The 26301-nt window shown below is 42.7% G+C and overlaps 1 protein-coding gene across 5 annotated transcripts in view; it reads right to left on the reverse strand.

The window, feature by feature from the left end:
- Nucleotides 1-879: 879 nt before the first annotated feature.
- The window catches only part of Pcif1 (Phosphorylated CTD-interacting factor 1), an 81232-nt gene continuing 55810 nt past the window's right edge, over nt 880-26301 (reverse strand). For 3 of the 5 annotated variants that reach the window (XM_070105154.1, XM_070105158.1, XM_070105155.1), the window contains 11 exons: nt 25300-25454; nt 23844-24075; nt 23160-23283; nt 22779-22920; nt 20300-20472; nt 19644-19757; nt 15138-15295; nt 7332-7526; nt 6213-6287; nt 1547-5778; nt 880-1149 (listed from right to left, as the gene is read on the reverse strand). In XM_070105154.1, coding sequence (XP_069961255.1) covers nt 5409-5778; nt 6213-6287; nt 7332-7526; nt 15138-15295; nt 19644-19757; nt 20300-20472; nt 22779-22920; nt 23160-23283; nt 23844-24075; nt 25300-25454 — 1738 coding nt within the window. In that variant the 3' untranslated portion in view covers nt 880-1149; nt 1547-5408. The remainder of the gene's footprint in view (nt 1150-1546; nt 5779-6212; nt 6288-7331; nt 7527-15137; nt 15296-19643; nt 19758-20299; nt 20473-22778; nt 22921-23159; nt 23284-23843; nt 24076-25299; nt 25455-26301) is intronic. The other 2 variants (XM_070105156.1, XM_070105157.1) reach the window with 2 other exon arrangements.

The following is a 26301-nucleotide window of genomic DNA, read 5'->3' on the forward strand; positions in this document are numbered from 1 at the left end:
AATACCGAACACTAACTCGAAGGTTGAGGGACTGATTACCTCATCTTTTGTATATAGTTCTACTGTCTTCTAATTGTCCTAGAACCTGTATTGATAAAGCCACTGGATGGCAAAATGTCTACAATAAAGATATCCAGATGTTGCACATATGTCTTAACTTTCAAGAAAGATAGTGTTAGAGCGATGACAAGGTCGAAGATAAATTCTGCGTGTTTACTGGTAGACAGGACAGTCCAACAAACTGGAACCTGACAATTCTCACATTATTATTATAATCAAAAAGAAGCGCTAAGCCACAAGGGCTATACAACGCTGCAGGGCAGGGAAGGAAGCGAGGATATTGGGCGGCAGAAGGGAGGAGGGATGATCAGTAATTTACAGAAAACAGCGGGGCAGGGGATAGTGCGGGGGTAGAGGGTAGCAAGAGATTGAGGTATTATTATTATTATAATCAAAAAGAAGCGCTAAGCCACAAGGGCTATACAACGCTGCAGGGTAGGGAAGGAAGCGAGGGTATTGGGTAGCAGAAGGGGGGAGGGATGATCAGTAGGTTACAGAAAACAGCGGGGCCGGGGATAGTGCGGGGGTAGAAGGTAGCAAGAGATTGAGGTAGAAAGGGCTGAAGGTATCAAGTTACAATTCTCACAGAGTATAATAAGGTGCCTCTCCATGACATACCCGTGAGTAAGACATGCATGCCCGATGCCAAAACGGGGTGAGCGTAGTCTCCCAACCCCGACACTGATGATATGTAGAAGACCGGGGTCCTAAACTTGGCTTGATAGAATGGACTTTGTTAGTTATATTGGACAAACATTGTTGCCAATGGTTCTAAATGCAGTTTAAAAATGCCGTTATGTAAGGATAATAAAATTACCGTGAAAATCGCCATACACACACGTGTGTATATCTAATACACACATACACTTGCGTACCTTAATGCCATCACTAAAATACAATATGTAAACAAAAATACACAATGATTTACATATCATTTACACTTCCGGTTCGTAAATAATACAAGCGTTGTATACTAGTAAAAATCATACAACATACGTAGTGTATCTGTAAAGAATTTGGGTTGATTTAGGGTGATTAACCGGTGTATTACTTTGTATATCTGTGTATACATTCTGCTATGATATACACCTCTCAGTGTGTACATCCTATGATGATAAATTAGACACATGTGCAACTCTTGGGTATCTTTATTGAGGAAACGTTTCGCCACACAGTGGCTTCATCAGTCCATACCTAGGAGAAACTTGAAGAACAGGAGGAGAATGAGGTAATCAGTCCCTCAACCTTGAGTCGATGTGGTCAGTCCATCAAGATTGATGGACTGACCACATCGACTCAAGGTTGAGGGACTGATTACCTCATTCTCCTCCTGTTCTTCAAGATTCTCCTGTGTATGGACTGATGAAGCCACTGTGTGGCGAAACGTTTCCTCAATAAAGATACCCAAGAGTTGCACATGTGTCTAATTTATCAACATGTCGGTTCTCTGAACCATTCATCTACAAACATCCTATGATATATACACCTCTCAGTGTATACATCCTATGATATATACACCTCTCAGTGTGTACATCCTATGATATATACACCGTACCAGAAATACACGTGTATACATCCTGCCATGAGATATATACCTCTTAGTATATATTCTGTTATGATACACACCTCTCTGTGTATACATCGTTATGAGATATACACCTGTGTATATATTCTGCCATGATAAACACCTCTCAGTGTATATTCTGCCATGATATACACCTCTCAGTGTATATTCTGCCATGAGATATACAACTCAGTATATATTATGATACACACCTCTCAGTGTATATATCCTGCCATGAGATATACACCTCTGTGTATCCATTCTATGATATACACCTCTCTGTGTATACAATCTGCTATGATATACACCTCTGTGTATACATTCTGCCATGATATACACCTCTCAGTGTATATTCTGCCATGAGATATACAACTCAGTATATATTATGATACACACCTCTCAGTGTATATATTCTGCCATGAGATATACACCTGTGTATACATTCTGCTATGATATACACCTCTCTCTGTATAGAATCTGCTATGATATATGCCTTTCTGTGTATACAATCTGCTATGATATATACCTCTGTGTATACATTCTGCCATGATATACACCTCTCAGTGTATATTCTGCCATGAGATATACAACTCGGTATATATTATGATATACACCTCTCAGTGTATATATATCCTGCCATGAGATATACACCTCTGTGTATCCATTCTGCTATGATATACACCTCTCTGTGTATACAATCTGCTATGATATACACCGCTCTGTGTATACATTCTGCCATGATATACACCTCTCAGTATATACACCAGCCATTCATCACCTGGTAATGTGGAATTCTATACACACACACACACACACTCATACAAACATTCCTATATATCATACGTCTATATATAAAAATACATTCTGTTTTCTTGCTATTAAACATTTTTCAATTAAAATTAATAAATATTTCAACAATTTTGTCTATTTCTCTATATTATGATCTATCTAGGAATTACAGTCTATTTTGGTGGTGCGTGAGACGGATTTGCTGCGTAAATTGTGTAAAAATATTGTAAACTGGGTTTCAGATGCGTGTGGAACGCGTTTGAAACGCTTTGGATGCATACAACATGTGTTTGAAACATCTTGGATGCGTTTGAAATGCCTTGGATGTGTACAATTCATGTTTGAAATGCCTTGGTCACGTATATGCATTTGAAACACCCTGGACACGTACAACACAGGTCTGAAATGCCTTGATGCATACAACACGCGTTTGAAACACCTTGGATGCGTATAGAACAAGTCTGAAACACCTTGGACGTGTACAACACGCATTTTGAACATCCTGGACACGTACAACACGCATATGAAACACCTGGCACACGTACAACACGTGTTCAAAACACAAAGGTGTTTTAAACATCGTTTTATTCAACGTCTTAAAATAAAAAACAAAAATATCACAAAAATGATTTATATCCATAAAATCTTTCGTAAAATAAAAAATAATATATAATATATACACACACATACAACAGTAGCACACGCGCACACACACACACACATATATATATCGTACCAAATAGGTCAATCTTGCCTATTAGGACTAACTCCATTAAAAATTAAAATTTTCCCATTTTGTTAATTATAAATTGATAGGCAATTTTTTCCCAATGATATAATGATGTTTATTTTTGGACCAAAATTAACATAGAAACCTCAGTTAACCTGCCTAAAACTAACAGAAGTTTTTTCCCTAAATTCTGCTACATAGGTTAATTTTGATACATTTAATTATTTTTTTTTATCATCACACTGGCCGATTCCCACCAAGGCAGGGTGGCCCGAAAAAGAAAAACTTTCACCATCATTCACTCCATCACTGTCTTTCCAGAAGGGAGCTTTACACTACAGTTTTTAAACTGCAACATTAACACCCCTCCCTATGATACATATTTTTTTCATAATACTCTGATCAATTTCCACTGATTTATGGAAAAAACAAATTTTAATTCAGCTTAGGGTACGACATATATATACATATATACACACACATCGTGCCAAATAGGTAAAACTTGTCATTTTGGCTTAAATAGCAACGTTCTTCTTGCCGAATAAGGCAAGCTTAAATTTGTGTATGCAATAATTTCGCAAAAATCATTCTGAACCTAACGAAAAAAAAATATATTTCATTGTGTTTGTTTATTATTAAATTATTGTAAACTTTTTTATTTTTATTAACGCACTGGCCGTCTCCCACCAAGGAAGGGTGGCCCGAAAAAGAAAAACTTTCATCATCATTCACTCCATCACTGTTTTGCCAGAGGTGCATTTACACTACAGTTATAAAACTGCAACATTAACACCCCTCCTTCAGAGTGCAGGCACTGTACTTCCCATCTCCAGGACTCAAGTCCGACCTGACAGTTTCCCTGAATCCCTTCATAAATGTTACCTTGCTCACACTCCAACAGCACGTCAAATCCTAAAAACCATTTGTCTCTATTCACTCCTAACACGCTCACGCATGCTTGCTGGAAGTCCAAACCTAGTATTGTAAACTTATCTAAAATATATTTAGTTGGATTAGGTTAAATTAAATTGTGCTTGTTATTATAAGGTCAGGTAAGCTTTCTAAGGTTCTTTTGGTACAAAATTATTAATTTTTACATTAACATAAATGAAAAAATATATCTTTAAACTTTTTTTTTTTAACAAGTCGGCCGTCTCCCACCGAGGCAGGGTGACCAGAAAAGAAAGAAAATACTTTCATCATCATTCAACACTTTCACCTCACTCACACATCATCACTGTTTTTGCAGAAGTGCTCAGAACACAACAGTTTAGAAGCATATACGTATAAAGATACACAACATATCCCTCCAAACTGCTAATATCCCGAAACCCCTCCTTGAGAGTGTAGGCATTGTACTTCCCATTTCCAGGACTCAAGTCTGGCTATATAAAAATAATCGGTTTTCCTGAATCCCTTCACTAAATATTACCCTGCTCACACTCCAACAGATCGTCAGGTCCCAAATACCATTCGTCTCCATTCACTCCTATCGAACACGCTCATGCACGCCTGCTGGAAGTCCAAGCCCCTCGCCCATAAAACCTCCCTCACCCCTTCCTTCCAACCTTTTCGAGGATGACCCCTAACCCGCCTTCCTTCCCCTACAGATTTAAATGCTCTCCATATCATTCTACTTTGATCTATTCTCTCTAAATGACCAAACCACCTCAACAACCCTTCTTCAGCCCTCTGACTAATACTTTTATTAACTCCACACTTTCTCCTAATTTCCACACTCCGAATCTTTAAACATATAAGAGAAAACTTTAGAAAGGACTTAATTTTAAACGAATTCTTGCTAATTGACCAGTTTTACCTATTTGGCACGATATATGTATGTATATATGTATATTACTTGACCAATTCCACATTACCAGGCTATGAGGGTCACCCTGTTATAGGTATTTTATTAAAAAAATGCCGTATTATGAATTTTGTTCATTGTCGTCACTCTAGTGAACATATATGCCACATTTTCTCTGCTAATGTGCCTGAAAACGTTCATGGCAGACTGAACACAGCGTAGGTCTTCAAAAAGCGCCCTGTTTAATTTTGGATGCCATTTTCATGGCATTTGCAAAGAAACTGCAATACATGGAGGTTTGCAAGAGGTGACTTATGTTGCAAATGATTGCAGAACACTTATTGGAATTCTTGAAAGGGAACAAAATCTTCACCAGAACCGTACATTGTCTTGAACATAAGTAATACGAAGGCTGTACAGGTTCCATACACAATATAAGCTGGTTCACTCCGAGTGTTCTATATTGTGGTGGTGGAGGCTGGGCTCGTCGAAGCGGGGGCTGAGGGCACGGCCGGAGATGGCGAGGCGCTCATGATTGCTGATGGAACAACGGTAGATGGCGCGGTTGGAGGGGCCAACGGAGAACTGCCGGCTAGGAGAGATGGCGCCGACTTAACGTCAACATATGGCGGAGGAGCCTCGGCGTTGGTGTCCCTCCGAGGTGGCGACAGCATCTCCTGGCGGTCGCGGTCACGTTCTCGACCTGGTCGGAATGCTTCCAAAAGGGCATCGACTTTATCAGGAGTCGGACCCCAGCGAGAGAATCCAGCATCATTCTGCAACCACACAGCGACTGTACCATGACCACTCTTAAGTATGACCTCTGACCTGCAATGTACAAGGTTGCTAAATAACCTTTGGCCTAGAATACACAAATTTTGAGATTACATTCAGGTATGGAGATGAACATACAGCAGGATTGAGGCACTGACCATCAGTACCTTGGTCATAATAGAAGGTAGTCAGTACCGCAGCCATGATAGAAGGTAGTCAGTACCGCAGCCATGATAGAAGGTAGTCAGTACCGCAGCCATGATAGAAGGTAGTCAGTACCGCAGCCATGATAGAAGGTAGTCAGTACCGCAGCCATGATAGAAGGTAGTCAGTACCGCAGCCATGATAGAAGGTAGTCAGTACCACAGTCATGATAGAAGGTAGTCAGTACCACAGTCATGATAGAAGGTCCTCCATAAGGATATATATGTATCTTCCAAGGAAGATATATATGTATCAGGTATATCAGCAAAGATACTTGTACTTACTTAGACATGAAGTGCTGGAAGCCGTGTCTATACTCATGCTCGAAAGGCAACAGAACTATCTGTTTTCTGTTGAATCTGTAACAAATCACAACAGTGAGAGATAGCAACACTTTGTTTATACATGATAATAAAATTCCACAGCACATCAGGTACATTAAATTGTTTTATATTCCTCAAGTTACGCATATTTTTGTCGTAGAGTTTGCTCTGGAGGGCGAGTTTAATGGGCAGCGGCACTCACACTATGAGGCACGGTAGTGCCACAAATGTAAATATTTCTGCCCAAATACAGGTGCTTCTCGACTTAGAACGGGTCTTTTGTGATTAACCCATCATAAGTCAAAAATATCACGAGTTGAAAACATCCAAAGTCAAAAATGAATACAATATGCTAAATCAGTAAGTAAATAATTACTGTAACTAATTAAATACCAGTATTGAAAAGCCAATAACTGAATACAAGTTAGGGACTTGCTGCCTTCATGCTGGGTAATTATCTTAAGTTTCATCTCCAAAGCAATTGTTGCTGCACCATTGTAAAGTTGAAATATTGTAAGTCGAACCACTGTAAAGTCCAAATATTGTAAATGAACCATCGTAAAGTCTAAATATTGTAAGTCGCGCTACTGTCAAGCCGAAATATCGTATGTCGCACCATTATGAATACAGCCTCTCCTCACTTAGCAACACATTCGTTTATTGACGACTCAGACTTACGACAGGTTTTCTGACCAGTATGCATACCTAAATAAAGTATATTAGAGAGGATTTCCTCTATTCTGTTTATTACAATATACAGTACACTACTGTATAAACATTAAAAAATTTAATAAATATGTTATATATGATGCAATGGCGACATTAAAACAATATCAAAGATGGTTGATACAAACCCACTACTATTACAGTATGCTCCCTGCTTAGCGACGAATTCGTTTACCAACGTGGTCTTAGGAACAGAACTCTGTTGTTAAGTGAGGAGAGACTGTATTATACAGAATTCAGGCAGTCCCCACTGTATTTGTAAGTTGAGGACTTACTCTATTACAGTTTTGTGAGTCAAGATTTATTAGGTTAGAAAATACAACAAGTGGCAAGACCTGAATCACTAAGACGCACCTGGAGGCCTCCAAGTGAAGTAAGGCAGAGGGCGCTGGTTCACGCCACTCTGGAATGAAGACAATGAAAGACAGTGGTTCATGCGATTCGGATAAGAGCTTCTCAAAATGGCGCACAGTGGCCTCCATCAATTCCTCGCAGAACGGAGGGTTGGCCTCAAATGATCCACACACTGGCTTGAAGTCTAGGATTGGTCTGTGGAGGATGGAATGAATATCTTAATGTGTGTAAAATTGGCAGGTTGGTGAATGAGACTCAGTACTGTGATACTGACTACTTTCTACCATGACTGTGATACTGACTACCTTCTATCATGACTGTGGTACTGACTACCTTCTATCATGACTGTGGTACTGACTACCTTCTATCATCACTGTGGTACTGACTACCTTCTATCATCACTGTGGTACTGACTACCTTCTATCATGACTGTGGTACTGACTACCTTCTATCATGACTGTGGTACTGACTACCTTCTATCATGACTGTGGTACTGACTACCTTCTATCATGACTGTGGTACTGACTACCTTCTATCATGACTGTGGTACTGACTACCTTCTATCATGACTGTGGTACTGACTACCTTCTATCATGACTGTGATACTGACTACTTTCTACCATGACTGAGGCACTGACTACCTTCTATCATGACTGCGGTACTGACTACCTTCTATCATGACTGTGGTACTGACTACCTTCTATCATGACTGTGATACTGACTACCTTCTATCATGACTGTGATACTGACTACCTTCTATCATGACTGTGGTACTGACTACCTTCTATCATGACTGTGATACTGACTACCTTCTATCATAACTGTGATACTGACTACCTTCTATCATAACTGTGATACTGACTACCTTCTATCATGACTGTGATACTGACTACCTTCTATCATGACTGTGGTACTGACTACCTTCTATCATGACTGTGATACTGACTACCTTCTATCATGACTGTGATACTGACTACCTTCTATCATGACTGTGATACTGACTACCTTCTATCATGACTGAGGCACTGACTACCTTCTATCATGACTGATACTGACTACTTTCTACCATGACTGAGGCACTGACTACCTTCTATCATGACTGTGGTACTGACTACCTTCTATCATGACTGTGGTACTGACTACCTTCTATCATGACTGTGATACTGACTACCTTCTATCATGACTGTGATACTGACTACCTTCTATCATGACTGTGGTACTGACTACCTTCTATCATGACTGTGATACTGACTACCTTCTATCATGACTGTGATACTGACTACCTTCTATCATGACTGTGGTACTGACTACCTTCTATCATGACTGTGATACTGACTACCTTCTATCATGACTGTGGTACTGACTACTTTCTACCATGACTGTGATACTGACTACTTTCTACCATGACTGAGGCACTGACTACCTTCTATCATGACTGTGATACTGACTACCTTCTATCATGACTGAGGCACTGACTACCTTCTATCATGACTGGGATACTGACTACCTTCTATCATGACTGTGATACTGACTACTTTCTACCATGACTGAGGCACTGACTACCTTCTATCATGACTGTGATACTGACTACTTTCTACCATGACTGAGGCACTGACTACCTTCTATCATGACTGTGATACTGACTACCTTCTATCATGACTGTGATACTGACTACCTTCTATCATGACTGTGATACTGACTACTTTCTACAATGACTGTGATACTGACTACTTTCTACAATGACTGAGGCACTGACTACCTTCTATCATGACTGTGATACTGACTACCTTCTATCATGACTGTGATACTGACTACCTTCTATCATGACTGTGATACTGACTACTTTCTACCATGACTGAGGCACTGACTACCTTCTATCATGACTGTGATACTGACTACCTTCTATCATGACTGTGATACTGACTACCTTCTATCATGACTGTGATACTGACTACTTTCTACCATGACTGAGGCACTGACTACCTTCTATCATGACTGTGATACTGACTACTTTCTACCATGACTGAGGCACTGACTACCTTCTATCATGACTGTGATACTGACTACTTTCTACCATGACTGAGGCACTGACTACCTTCTATCATGACTGAGGCACTGACTACCTTCTATCATGACTGTGATACTGACTACCTTCTCTCATGACTGTGGTACTGACTACCTTCTATCATGACTGTGGTACTGACTACCTTCTATCATGACTGTGGTGCTGACTACCTTCTATCATGACTGTGGTGCTGACTACCTTCTATCATGACTGTGGTACTGACTACCTTCTATCATGACTGTGGTACTGACTACCTTCTATCATGACTATGGTACCAACAACATTCTTATCAAGACTGAGGCACTGACACAGCCAAAGTCTCCAAAACAGTAGATCTCCTCTCTAAGATACAGTACTATGTACCACAAACAACGCTACTCACACTATACCACTCTCTAATCTACTCTTACCTCACCTAGGGTATTTGTGCCTAGGAATCGAATTATTGATGGCTTATGTGATGAATGGTTTGAAACCATTCATCACAACTGTCAGACACTGCAGCATCATGGGATCTTGTTACAAAGAATTCTTCAACACTTGTCCAACCTTTGGACGAAGACCTACTTCGACTAGTGGATGGTACCACTATGACCCCGCCTCCTCCTGCTTCACCTCACCTCACTACAGTATATAAGCCACGTCTACGACCCTATGCTGTACATTCTACAAGATTGATCGACTGAACACATCGACTCCAGGCTGAGGGACTGATTACCTCAAACTCCTCCTCTCCTTACGCATTTCTACTTTGTATTGGACTGATGAAGTCAGTGTGGCGAAACGTTTCCTGAATAAAGATTCCCATATGCTGCATAAGTGTCTCAATCTTCAACATATTGATGGTTTAACCATCAATAACCCAAACAAAAGATGACATGAGGTTTATTATGCATTTCTGTGCCAGACAACACACCCCTCCACTCTTCAGAAGCTTGAAGCTACTTAATATACAAAATATACATATGTATTACTGTGTCTACTATGTATTAAATCCAATATAAACCATTTTTCAAAATTGTGCCTTGATGGGTACAACACAACACAACACACAGGCACAACACAACACACACACACAACACACAGGCACAACACAACACACAGGCACAACACAACACACAGGCACAACACAACACACACACACAACACAACACACAGGCACAACACAACACACAGGCACAACACAACACACAGGCACAACACAACACACAGGCACAACACAACACACAGGCACAATACAACACACAGGCACAATACAACACACAGGCACAATACAACACACAGGCACAACACAACACACAGGCACAATACAACACACAGACACAACACAACACACAGACACAACACAACACACAACACAACACACAGGCACAACACAACACACAGGCACAATACAACACACAGGCACAATACAACACACAGGCACAACACAACACACAGGCACAATACAACACACAGGCACAACACATCACACAGGCACAACACAACACACAGGCACAACACAACACACAGGCACAATACAACACACGGGCACAACACATCACACAGGCACAACACAACACACAGGCACAACACAACACACAGGCACAACACAACACACAGGCACAACACAACACACAGGCACAATACAACACACAGGCACAACACAACACACAGGCACAATACAACACACAGGCACAACACATCACACAGGCACAACACAACACACAGGCACAACACAACACACAGGAACTACACAACACACAGACACAATACAACACACAGGCAAAACACAACACACAGGCACAACACAACACACAGGCACAACACAACACACAGGCACAATACAACACACAGGCACAATACAACACACAGGCACAACACAACACACAGGCACAACACACAGACACAACACAACACACAGGCACAACACAACGCCCAACACAACACACAGGCACAATACAACACAGGCACAACACAACACACAGGCACAATACAACACACAGACACAACACAACACACAGGCACAACACAACACACAGGCACAACACACAGGCACAATACAACACACAGACACAACACAACACACAGGCACAACACAACACACAGGAACAACACAACACACAGGCACAATACAACACACAGACACAGCACACAGGCACAACACAACACACAGGCACAACACAACACACAGGCACAATACAACACACAGACACAACACAACACACAGGCACAACACAACACACAGGCACAATACAACACATAGACACAACACAACACATAGGCACAACACAACACACAGGCACAACACAACACACAGACACAACACACAGGCACAACACAACACACAGGCACAATACAACACACAGACACAACACACAGGCACAACACAACACACAGACACAACACACAGGCACAATACAACACACAGACATAACACAACACACAGGCACAACATAACACACAGGCACAACACAACACACAGGCACAACACAACACACAGGCACAACACAACACACAGGCACAATACAACACACAGGCACAACACAACACAGGCAAAATACAAAACAGACACAACACAACACATAGGCACAACACAACACAGGCACAACACAACACACAGGCACAACACAACACAGGCACAACACAACATACAGGCACAACACAACACAGGCACAACACAACACACAGGCACAACTCAACACACAGGCACAACACAACACAGGCAAACACAACATACAGGCACAACACAACACAGGCACAACACAACACACAGGCACAATACAACACACAGGCACAACATAACACACAGGCAAAATACAACACACAGGCACAACACAACACACAGGCACAATACAACACAGGCACAACACAACACACAGGCACAATACAACACAGGCACAACATAACACACAGGCACAACACAACACACAACACAACCCACAGGCACAATACAACACACAGGCACAACACAACCCACAGGCACAATACAACACACAGGCACAACACAACACACAGGCACAACACAACACACAGGCACAACATAACACACAGACACAACACAACACACAGGCACAACACAACACACAGGCACAACATAACACACAGACACAACACAACACACAGGCACAACACAACACACAGGCACAACACAACACACAGGCACAACATAACACACAGGCAAAATACAACACACAGGCACAACACAACCCACAGGCACAATACAACACAGGCACAACACAACACACAGGCACAATACAACACAGGCACAACATAACACACAGGCACAACACAACACACAACATAACACACAGGCACAACACAACCCACAGGCACAACATAACACACAGACACAACACAACACACAGACACAACACAACACACAGACACAACACAACACACAGGCACAACACACAGGCACAACACAACACACAGGCACAACATAACACACAGGCACAACATAACACACAGGCACAACATAACACACAGGCACAACATAACACACAGGCACAACATAACACACAGGCACAGCATAACACACAGGCACAACATAACACACAGGCACAACATAACACACAGGCACAACATAACACACAGGCACAACATAACACACAGGCACAACATAACACACAGGCACAACACAACACAAAGACACAACACACAGGCACAACATAACACACAGGCACAATACAACACAGGCACAACACAACACACAGGCACAATACAACACACAGGCAAAACATAACACACAGGCACAACACAACACACAGGCACAACACAACACACAGGCACAACACAACACACAGGCACAACACAACACACAGGCACAACACAACACACAGGCACAACACAACACTCTGGCACAACATAACACACAGGCACAACACAACACACAGGCACAACACAACACACAGGCACAACATATCACACAGGCACAACATAACACACAGGCACAACATAACACACAGGCACAACACAAAACACAGGCACAACACAACACACAGGCACAACATAACACACAGGCACAACACAACACACAGGCACAATACAACACAGACACAATACAACACACAGGCACAATACAACACACAGGCACAATACAACACACAGGCACAACACAACACACAGGCACAACATAACACACAGGCACAACACAACACACAGACACAACACAACACACAGGCACAACATAACACACAGGCACAACATAACACACAGGCACAACATAGCACACAGGCACAATACAACACACAGGCACAACACAACACACAGGCACAACATAACACACAGGCACAACATAACACACAGGCACAACACAACACACAGGCACAATACAACACACAGGCACAACTCAACACACAGGCACAATACAACACACAGGCACAATACAACACACAGGCACAACACAACACAACACACAGACACAATACAATACAACACACAGGCACAATACAACACACAGGCATAATACAACACACAGGCACAACACAACACACAGACACAACACAACACACAGGCACAATACAACACACAGGCACAACACAACACACAGGCACAACACAACACACAGGCACAACATAACACACAGGCACAACACAACACACAGGCACAATACAAAACAGACACAACACAACACACAGGCACAATACAACACACAGGCACAACACAACACACAGGCACAACACAACACAGGCACAACACAACACACAGACACAACACAACACAGGCACAACACAACACACAGGCACAATACAACACACCGGCACAACACAACACACAGGCACAATACAACACACAGGCACAACACACATTTACAACACAACACACATTTACAACACAACACACATTTACAACACAACACACATTTACAACACAACACATTTACAACACAACACACAGGCACAATACAACACACAGGCACAACACACATTTACAACACAACACACAGGCACAATACAACACACAGGCACAACACACATTTACAACACAACACACAGGCACAACACACATTTACAACACAACACACAGGCACAACACACATTTACAACACAACACACAGGCACAACACACATTTACAACACAACACACAGGCACAACACACATTTACAACACAACACACAGGCACAACACACATTTACAACACAAAACACAGGCACAACACACATTTACAACACAAAACACAGGCACAACACACATTTACAACACAAAACACAGGCACAACACACATTTACAACACAACAATCTATCACTGTTCTTCCATTCTTCCCTCAACTTCCATAAAAATCGTTCACTCAACTTGTTCCATTTTAATTCTACAAAAGTCTACTCAACTTGCTGCTTCTTCACCATCTCTTACAGTAGTTTGATAACCTGAAGACATGACCTTGTGTGTAGTTGTTATGCTTACTTCTTTTTATATAAAGTGGCTGGCTGGATGGCGAAACGTCTTCGATAGAGATGCCCGGGTGTTGCGCATGTGTCTTAATTTCATCTTGTCGGTATTATATACCATTCTTGTACTACTACTATTATTACTACCACCACCTCTTCCTTCCTATATATAGCCATCCTGCTCCACTTTTGGTTAGTGTGACTTTGTAAATGGTCCAAGTCGGACCGAAACGTCGTCGTAAGCTTCTCTCTTTTATGTGCGGGTTATTTGTGTATTGTGTATATAAAGTACTGTTTTTGGTTAACAGTCTAATAATGAAAAAGTCAGTGCAAACCCAGAGTAGCACAGATGACATGGTCGAGGTCCTCACCCTCTGGAGCCAAAGTAGGAGTCGGTGTCGGGGAACGCTGAACAGTACTGCCTGAAGTAGCAGTTGAGCGGCGACGCGAAGCATTCAAAGGTCACGCTGAAATGTTTGTGTAAGCACTCCAGTACTGTCACCGGCAGCCCTCCTTGTGTTCCGTGACCCTGAAACACAACAAGGGTAGTAACAGCAAGGGCAGTGATAGCAAGGGTAGTAACAGCAAGGGCAGTGATAGCAAGGGTAGTAACAGCAAGGGCAGTGATAGCAAGGGTAGTAACAGCAAGGGCAGTGATAGCAAGGGTAGTAACAGCAAGGGCAGTGATAGCAAGGGTAGTAACAGCAAGGGCAGTGATAGCAAGGGTAGTAACAGCAAGGGCAGTGATAGCAAGGGTAGTAACAGCAAGGGCAGTGATAGCAAGGGTAGTAACAGCAAGGGCAGTGATAGCAAGGGTAGTAACAGCAAGGGTAGTAACAGCGAGGGTAGTAACAGCAAGGGTAGTAACAGCAAGGGTAGTAACAGCAAGGGTAGTAACAGCAAGGGTAGTAACAGCAAGGGTAGTAACAGCAAGGGCAGTAACAGCGAGGGTAGTAACAGCAAGGGTAGTAACAGCAAGGGTAGTAACAGCAAGGGTAGTAACAGCAAGGGTAGTAACAGCGAGGGTAGTAACAGCAAGGGTAGTAACAGCAAGGGTAGTAACAGCAAGGGCAGTAACAGCAGGGCAGTAACAGCAAGGGCAGTGATAGCAAGGGTAGTAACAGCAAGGGCAGTGATAGCAAGGGTAGTAACAGCAAGGGCAGTGATAGCAAGGGTAGTAACAGCAAGGGTAGTAACAGCGAGGGTAGTAACAGCGAGGGTAGTAACAGCAAGGGTAGTAACAGCAAGGGCAGTAAGAGCAAGGGTAGTAACAGCAAGGGTAGTAACAACAAGGGTAGTAACAGCAAGGGCAGTAATAGCAAGGGGAGTAACAGCAAGGGCAGTGATAGCAAGGGTAGTAACAGCAAGGGCAGTGATAGCAAGGGTAGTAACAGCAAGGGCAGTGATAGCAAGGGTAGTAACAGCAAGGGCAGTGATAGCAAGGGTAGTAACAGCAAGGGCAGTGATAGCAAGGGTAGTAACAGCAAGGGCAGTGATAGCAAGGGTAGTAACAGCAAGGGCAGTGATAGCAAGGGTAGTAACAGCAAGGGTAGTAACAGCAAGGGTAGTAACAACAAGGGTAGTAACAGCAAGGGCAGTAATAGCAAGGGGAGTAATAGCAAGGGGAGTAACAGCAAGGGTAGTAACAGCAAGGGTAGTAACAGCGAGGGTAGTAACAGCAAGGGTAGTAACAGCAAGGGTAGTAACAACAAGGGTAGTAACAGCAAGGGCAGTAACAGCAAGGGTAGTAACAACAAGGGTAGTAACAGCAAGGGCAGTAATAGCAAGGGGAGTAACAGCAAGGGGAGTAACAGCAAGGGGAGTAACAGCAAGGGTAGTAACAGCAAGGGCAGTAACAGCAAGGGCAGTAACAGCAAGGGTAGTAACAGCAAGGGTAGTAACAGCAAGGGCAGTAACAGCAGGGCAGTAACAGCAAGGGTAGTAACACCAAGGGCAGTAACAGCAAGGGTAGTAACATCAAGGGTAGTAACATCAAGGGTAGTAACATCAAGGGTAGTAACAGCAAGGGTAGTAACAGCAGCAACTGGCACTAGGTCAACACTACAGGAGGCCCTTGACTTAATATGAGGTTATGTTCTAACGAACCCATCGCACGTTGAAAAAGTTTTAAGTTGAACCATAGCAAAGTTCAAATATCCTAAGATGAACCATTGTAAAGTTGCTATATTGTAAGCTGAACCATCATAAGGTTGCAATATTGTAAGTTGAACCATCGTAAAGTTGCAATATTGTAAGTTGAACCATCGTAAAGTTGTAACATCATAAGTCGAACGATCGTAAAGTTGAGGACCACCTGTATATTATTACCGCTATTATTCTTGTAATTTTTAAGGTTGTAGTCGACTCCCACCGAGGCAGATGACCAGAAAATGCAGAAACCAAAGTTTTTTTCGTTTTACATTTAGAAATTTACACAGAAGGCATTACTAGCACAATGTTGCTAGTAATTTATGCTATTATTATTACTATTATTATTATTATTAGTATTACTATTATTGTTATTATTATTATATATTTATTACTAGTACAGTGGTACCTCGATTTACGAGTGCCCCAACTTACGAGTTTTCCGAGTTAGGAGCCATCGCTCGGTCGATTTTTTGCTTTGCGTTACAAGCCAAAATCCGAGTTATGAGTGAGCTTCAGATACACCGCCACTAACTGACAAAGTATCTGAAGTCAAATCCAACTCTGTACCCAGGTACATACTTCCTCCCATCCTACATGGTCATCCAAAATCATGTGGGAAGGATAATGCTCCCACACTAATCCCAGATTGAAGTGAGGTACCTCATCCCTCGTTTAGTTCTCGTATAAATCTAGGGAAGAGGTAATCTCCATTTTAGCACTCAGAGTTTTTCCAGAAATATTAATTAAGGTGGGTGAAGTACTGATAGTGGCGGATGGAGTACTGATAGTGGTGGGTGGAGTACTGATAGTGGTGGGTGGAGTACTGATAGTGGTGGGTGGAGTAGTGATGGTGGTGGGTGGAGTAGTGATGGTAGTGGGTGGAGTAGTGATGGTGGTGGGTGGAGTAGTGATGGTAGTGGGTGGAGTAGTGATGGTGGTGGGTGGAGTATTGATGGTGGTGGGTGGAGTACTGATAGTGGTGGGTGGAGTACTGATAGTGGTGGGTGGAGTAGTGATGGTGGTGGGTGGAGTAGTGATGGTGGTGGGTGGAGTAGTGATGGTGGTGGGTGGAGTAGTGATGGTGGTGGGTGGAGTAGTGATGGTGGTGGGTGGAGTAGTGATGGTGGTGGGTGGAGTACTGATAGTGGTGGGTGGAGTAGTGATGGTGGTGGGTGGAGTAGTGATGGTGGTGGGTGGAGTATTGATGGTGGTGGGTGGAGTATTGATGGCAGTGGGCGGAGTAGTGATGGCAGTGGGTGGAGTAGTGATGGCAGTGGGTGGAGTAGTGATGGCAGTGGGTGGAGTAGTGATGGCAGTGGGTGGAGTAGTGATGGTGGTGGGTGGAGTAGTGATGGCAGTGGGTGGAGTAGTGATGGCGGTGGGTGGAGTAGTGATGGCGGTGGGTGGAGTAGTGATGGCAGTGGGTGGAGTAGTGATGGCAGTGGGTGGAGTAGTGATGGCAGTGGGTGGAGTAGTGATGGTGGTGGGTGGAGTAGTGATGGTGGTGGGTGGAGTATACAATATTTCTTATTCATAAATACATATTTTGTAGGTAGTAGGTTGGTAAACATCAACCGCCCAGGGAGGTACTACCGTCCTGCCAAGTGAGTGTAAAACGAAAGCCTGTAATTGTTTTACATGATGGTAGGATTGCTGGTGTCTTTTATCTGTCTCATAAATACGCAGGATTACAGGTATGTCTTGCTACTTCTACTTACACTTAGGTCACACTACACATACATGTACAAGCATATATATACACACTCCTCTGGGTTTTCTATTTTCTTCCCAATTCTTGTTCTTGTTTATTTCCTCTTATCTCCATGGGGAAGTGAAACAGAATTCTTCCTCCGTAAGCCATGTGTAAGAGGCGACTAAAATGCCGGGAGCAAGGGGCTAGTAACCCCTTCTCCTGTATATATTACTAAATTTAAAAGGAGAAACTTTAGTTTTTTCTTTTGGGCCACCCCGCCTCGGTGGGATACGGCTGGTGCTTTGAAAGAAGAAAAAAACACATATTTATTTAAAAATCCGTAACAAAATAAAAATGAGGTGGTTTTTGGGCGCTGGAACGGATTAATGGCATTTCAATTAATTTCAATGGGGAAAACTGATTTGATATACGTATGTGCAAATTGAGTTACGAGCTCAGTCACTGAACGAATTAACCCTTAAACTGTCCAAACGTAGATATATGTTGACGTGTGGCAGGCTCCGAACGTAGATCTACGTTTTTTTTTTTTACATGCTTTCAAATGGGGAAAATCAAGGTCAGAGCGCTACGCACGTGAACATAGATCTACGTTTGGACAGTTTAAGGGTTAAACTTGTAAGTCGAGGTACCACTGTATTACTATTATTATATTACTATTATTATTATTATTAAGACAAACCAGGACTCATCCACTGTCTGAATGAACAAATGAACAAAGTTGTCCCACTGAACAAGCACTCAGACAAACCTTATTAAGTCCTGTCGTTCCATCCAGGATAATTTTCATGTCACAACTCATGGGTCAGTTGTTCAGCATCAATTGTTCCAATCACGGTATTGTGGGTTAGTTGTGAATTCTACCATACTGTGGGTTTGTGAATTGTTCCAGTAATACTGTGGGTTTGTGAATTGTTCCAGTTATACTGTGGGTTAGATGTGAATTGTTCCAGCCACAATATTGTGGGCTTGTTGTCACTGCAGCAGAAAATTGAAGGGCATTCCGCTGACCTACCTCATTAGGGTTGGTGCCCAGTAGAGTCTGATAGCGCTTCAGTAAACACCAAACTCTGGGTAGAAAGAGTTCAAACTTGCGGTCGTCGAAGCAGTTATATCGATAGAGTTGCTCCTGCAAGAGAATTGATTGGTTAATCATCAATTGTAGTAGTCATAACACTGTTTCTGCAAGGGAATTGATTGGTCAATCCTCATTATAATTGTTCCTGCAACCTTCATTGCAGTTTTTCCTGCAAGAGAACTGATTGGTCCATCTTCACTGCAGTTGTTCCTGCAAATGAATTGACTGGTCAATCCTCGTAGCAGATGTTTCTGCAAGGGGATTGATTAGTCAATCCTCATAGCAGTTACAGTGATATAGCTGGTGCTGGAATAGAGTCAACTTGCTCAATTACCGCCATTTATCCTCCAACTAGACAGAATAGGCTTGATCCTCCTTAAGTAACCTGAGAAAATAACTATAAACAATAAGTAACACAAAGGTAGATGTGTTGCACATCTAATGCAATACCTTGTAGATGTTGCATAGCTCTGATGCAACACAAGCAAGGAACTTAGTAGTTTGTGATGGTACAGTGTTGATTTTCTAGTATCTTAAACAAGGATCTTAAGATAGTAGTGTTGATTCTCTTCCATCTTAAACAAGTAACTCACCAGTTTATAGAAGTACGGTGTGTTGATTCTGAGAGATTCTCCGTTATATCGTAAACACGTTGTGTCCTTGTCTTGCATAAAATCAATGGGTGGCGGTCGGGGGCTAGGAGTGGTGAACTGCACAGGATAACACCACACTTTTCTCAACCCGCTGACAGCCGGAACGCCAACCTCTGTCAACCATGATAATATTAATGCATATTTGTGATGTATTTTTCTGTCTTATACACACGAGGCCTGGTCTCAGATCGAGCCGTGGGGGCGTTGATCCCCGAAACCCTCTCCAGGTATACTCCAAGTATGCAAGGTTTCAGGTACGTCTTGCTACTTCTCCTTACACTTAGGTCACACTACACATGCATGTACAAGCATATATATACACATCCCTCTAGGGTTTCTTCTATTTTCTTACTAGTTCTTGTTTATTTCCCCTTATCTTCATGGGAAAGAAGAACAGAATTCTTCCTTCGTAAGCCATGCGTGTCATAAGAGACAACTAAAATGCCTGGAACAAGGGGCTAGTAACCCCTTCTCCTGTATGCATTATTAAGTTAAAAAGAGAAACTATTGTATATCTTTTCAGGTCACCCCGCCTCAGTGGGATATGGCATATCCCATGCTTATTATGTATTAACCTTTTCGAGGTCTGTGCCGTAGCACTATGGTTTTGAGCTGAGGGTCTGTGCCGTAGTACTATGGTTTTGAGCTGAGGGTCTGTGCCGTAGTACTATGGTTTTGAGCTGAGGATGTGTGCCGTAGTACTACAGTTTTGAGCTTAGGGTCTGTGCCATAGTACTACTGTTTTGAGCTGAGGGTCTGTGCCATAGTACTACAGTTTTGAGCTTAAGGTCTGTGCCATAGTACTACAGTTTTGAGCTTAGGGTCTGTGCCATACTACTACTGTTTTGAGCTTAGGGTCTGTGCTGTAATACTACAGTTCTGAGCTCAGCTCACTCAGATAAGCTGTGAGCAGTAAATTTTGACCTAGAGATGAGAGAATGGGTCTGTGTTATAAGTGTGCACCATATAAAAAAAATCCTGCAGCACACAGTGCACAATGAAGAAAAAACTGTGATTGTGCGTTTGCTTTAAAACGGTGAATTTGTGGTGCATTTTTATATTGTTTTTTATGATTGTATTCTCAGTTTCTTGGTCTCATTTGATAGAGTGAAAGATATATTACTGAAATAGAGGTAATTTTGACTGGTTTCAGGACTGAAAATAGCTTGAAAGTTAGCTCAAAGTGGTGGAAATTTATGATTTTTGTCAATATTCTAGAGGACACTAATTATGTCACCTGTCCAATACGCATCCAACCAATCAATCTAATATTTATTCATGAACATGCTGACATTACTTATACAATTATTACAGTAATGCAGTAGTCTACATAACAGTAAATCTATTTTTGTGTGAATAAAAATATAAGAGGGACCTAGAAAGGCCTGGAGAGACCTAGGGAGGCCTGGAGAGACCTGGGGAGCCATGAAGAACCTGGGGAGACCTGGGGGGCCTGGAGAAACCTGTAGAGGCCTGGGGAGACCTGGGGAGGCATGAAGAACCTGGGGAGACCTGGGGGCCTGGAGAAACCCGTAGAGGCCTAGGGAGGCCTGGAGAGACCTGGGGAGGCATGAAGAACCTGGGGAGGCCTGGGGGGCCTGGAGAAACCTGTAGAGGCCTGGGGAGACCTAGGGAGGCCTGGAGAGACCTGGGGAGGCATGAAGAACCTGGGGAGACCTGGGGGCCTGGAGAAACCTGTAGAGGCCTGGGGAGACCTGGGGAAACCTGAAGAGGCCTGGGGACATGACTAATGAACAGAAGATATGTTGTCTTAGTGCCAGCAGGACCCTATTTTTAAATCAGTAATTCTTTAGTTGTGCAAAATTGACAATTACTGAATTCTGATGACTTAATTGGATAGTTAAAAATAGTTGATTGGGCAGTTTCTTGCACTCAATCAATAGAATGGAAGGAATACTAGTGAAATAGCTCAGAATTTGGTCAACTGGAACAATAGAACTAGCCTAAATTAGGCCTCAAAGTGAACAAAATCCCTGATGCATAAATTTCGCCCAGACTGCTAACTTTGTGCCAGCATAATTCCCTAAGTTTTCCATCAAATTTCATACTTATGGTGTCAGTACCTTCGGAAAAAGATTCTCTGTCATTTCATGTTTTTTTTTTTTTTTTTTTTGGGGGGGGGGGGATTTTTGGAGCCCTGAGAAGGACTGATATCTAAAAATACACAAATTATACACAAACTGTATAAAATCACATAATCATACACAAAGCATAAAACATACACAAAACATATAAAAATACAAATCATACACAAAGCATAAAACACACTAAATCATACACAAAGCATAAAGAAACACACAAATCAAACACAAAGCATATAAACACACAAATCATACACAAAGCATATAAACACACAAATCATACACAAAGTGTATAAACACACACAAATCATACTCACCTCTAATATTATTCTCCTCCAGAATCTGCAAATGCTTCTCACGAATTTTTTTTGCATGCTCAACGGATAAATTGAATATTTTGGTACAAATTCCCTCGACGCTCTGCTTGGCAGCCTCGGTGAGGTGCGGCTGGCATTGACGCTGTTGATGATACATAAGGTCATCAATGACTGCTTACCAGTTATATATAACATCAATAATGCCTGGTTATCAATTATGACTGGGTCGCACTATGAACCTCAACAAACATCAGTTTCACAAAAGGGTCACACACAGAGGTCACAACACTGACCTTCAGGTGTGACAATCTGTCCATATAGTCATCATAGGTCACAATATGAACCTTGAAACACACACACAGGTCACAATACAACACTGACCTTAAGGTGTGCTAATCGGTCCATGTAGTCATCAAAGGTCGCACCCACGGTTCTTCGAAGCCACTGGAAGGTATCTTCCACGTTCCACTTCACAATTTTTCGACTTTCCTGGCTGGCGTTGCGACTTGAAAAAGGCAAAACAAGGTCAGTACGCTACTAGCGGATGTTGTCAGGTGTTCAATTTCAACTTGTACTGTTGTCTAGTGTTCAATTTTATCTACTGCTGTTGCTGCCAAGGTGCAACTTCACCCAACCCTGTTGTTAGGCTCCAACACCACCCACCACTGTTGTTAGGCTCCAACACCACCCACTACTGCTGTTAGGCTCCAACACCACCCACTACTGTTGTTAGGCTCCAGCACTACCCACCACTGCTTTTAGGCTCCAACACCACCCATCACTGTTGTTAGGCTCCAACACTACCCACCACTGCTGTTAGGCTCCAACACCACCCAACACTGTTGTTAGGCTCCAACACCACCCACTACTATTGTTAGGCTCCAACACCACCCACTACTGTTGTTAGGCTCCAACACCACCCACCACTGTTGCTACGCTCCAACACCACTCACTACTGTTGTTAGGCTCCAACACCACCCACTACTGTTGTTAGGCTCCAGCACTACCCACCACTGCTGTTAGGCTCCAACACCACCCACTACTGTTGTTAGGCTCCAACATTACCTTGTTTCAATCATTCTCTTGGCCGCTTCAGCATATTTGGACAGTTGCTTCCTGGCTTCCCCGGTGAACTTGGGTCGCTGTAGTTTAATTGGGATGTCGTTCATGATTTCCCGGTACATGGACTGGCTTACTTCGGGGAAACACTGGCTTGGTAACAGCGGATCCCATCCATGATCCACTACCTTCCGTTCCATCAACCAGCGGCTGAATGAGTCTCTTGGAGCATCAATTCCTGTTGTGAGATGTTGAATGTTGGTAAGTGAAGGTTATGGGGTATACCTGGGGGTATACCATGGGTTATACCACAAGAACCTTTCCTAAAGAGGAAGGGTTATACCTCTCCTTAAGGGAAGCACTAAAGAGTATGTATTAAACTTCCTCAGAACTGTAACATCCTCACTCATCCTTCAGGATGAGTGAGAATGTTACAGTTCTGGAGGTGAGAAGTACAGCGTCTGTACGCTGAAGGATGAGTGAAGATGTTACAGTTCTGGAGGTGGGAAGTACAGCGTCTGTACGCTGAAGGATGAGTGAGGATGTTGCAGTTCTGGAGGTGGGAAGTACAGCGTCTGTACGCTGAAGGATGAGTGAGGATGTTGCAGTTCTGGAGGTGGGAAGTACAGCGTCTGTACGCTGAAGGATGAGTGAGGATGTTGCAGTTCTGGAGGTGGGAAGTACAGCGTCTGTACGCTGAAGGATGAGTGAGGATGTTGCAGTTCTGGAGGTGGGAAGTACAGCGTCTGTACGCTGAAGGATGAGTGAGGATGTTGCAGTTCTGGAGGTGGGAAGTACAGCGTCTGTACGCTGAAGGATGAGTGAGGATGTTGCAGTTCTGGAGGTGGGAAGTACAGCGTCTGTACGCTGAAGGATGAGTGAGGATGTTACAGTTCTGGAGGTGGGAAGTACAGCGTCTGTACGCTGAAGGATGAGTGAGGATGTTACAGTTCTGGAGGTGGGAAGTACAGCGTCTGTACGCTGAAGGATGAGTGAGGATGTTACAGTTCTGGAGGTGGGAAGTACAGCGTCTGTACTCTGAAGGATGAGTGAGGATGTTACAGTTCTGGAGGTGGGAAGTACAGCGTCTGTATGCTGAAGGATGAGTGAGGATGTTACAGTTCTGGAGGTGGGAAGTACAGCGTCTGTACTCTGAAGGATGAGTGAGGATGTTACAGTTCTGGAGGTGGGAAGTACAGCGTCTGTACGCTGAAGGATGAGTGAGGATGTTACAGTTCTGGAGGTGGGAAGTACAGCGTCTGTACTCTGAAGGATGAGTGAGGATGTTACAGTTCAGAGGGTCATCTTAACTGCAACATCACCACTCATTCTTAAGAAAGCAGCCAAACAAATGATGGCCAATGCATTTCCTTAGATATGGGGGTCACCCTGTTTTACCACAACCACCACAAAAACAAAAAAACAAGGAACTAAGTATAAACAACAAAAACAAACACAGTACCTTCCCTAGCCTGGCACATCTCCTGGTAACCCAGTCGCAACTTAGCAACCAGCTGACCCCTCAACACCTCGACGCTGGGGTGTGGCTGCGGCAATGTTATGGGAGGTCGCTCGAACATGATGACGTTGGTGGCTAGCTCCAAGTCCCATGGTCCCCTGTAAGTACACACTACTTGTATGCTCAGCTGGGTTCATATTCCGCACCACACTGGTGCTGCCATCTATAGGCCTACCAATCTCAGCCTGCACCACGTTTACCCTATTTCATTCTGGCAGCCGAGCTCACTCAGTCAACAAGGTCTACTCTATCATTCTCTCCCAGGCATGGACATTCTGGGCCTGGGCACTTAACCCGTAAACGGTCCAAGCAGATCTACGTTCACATGTGTAGCGCTACAAAAGTTGATCTAAGTTTTTTTTACACATTTTCAAATGTAGAAAAACAAAAAGATTACTTTTTTTACATACTTTCAAATGCTGAAAAAACGTATATATACGTTTGGACCGTTTACGGGTTAAAAGCACTGCCTGTGTACCAAGAACCCAAAAAAAGTAACATAGCCTCCAAAGTGTGTCATTCATCCCCACTGTACCATACTCAAATAAATTATAATATAATGTACTGGTGCTCCTCCTGTAACCATGGTTCAACTTACCATATTTCAGCTTCACAATGGATCGACTTATATTTCAATTTTATGATGATTCAATAGCAATTAATGGTGAGTATATGTACAACGCAGCACATGTACTGTAACTGCTTCATCCTTGAGTATATGTACAACGCAGCACATGTACTGTAACTGCTTCATCCTTGAGTATATGTATAATGCAGCACATGTACTGTAACTGCTTCATCCTTGAGTATATGTACAATGCAGCACATGTACTGTAACTGCTTCATCCTTGAGTAATCAAGTCAGTGTACTGTAAAACTTTTTTTGTGTATTGTACAGTAGTGTACAATTATTGATAGGATAAACTTGTATTCATTTAATGACTT

Source organism: Cherax quadricarinatus, chromosome 97, assembly GCF_038502225.1.
Source record: "Cherax quadricarinatus isolate ZL_2023a chromosome 97, ASM3850222v1, whole genome shotgun sequence".
Classification (NCBI taxonomy): domain Eukaryota; kingdom Metazoa; phylum Arthropoda; class Malacostraca; order Decapoda; family Parastacidae; genus Cherax; species Cherax quadricarinatus.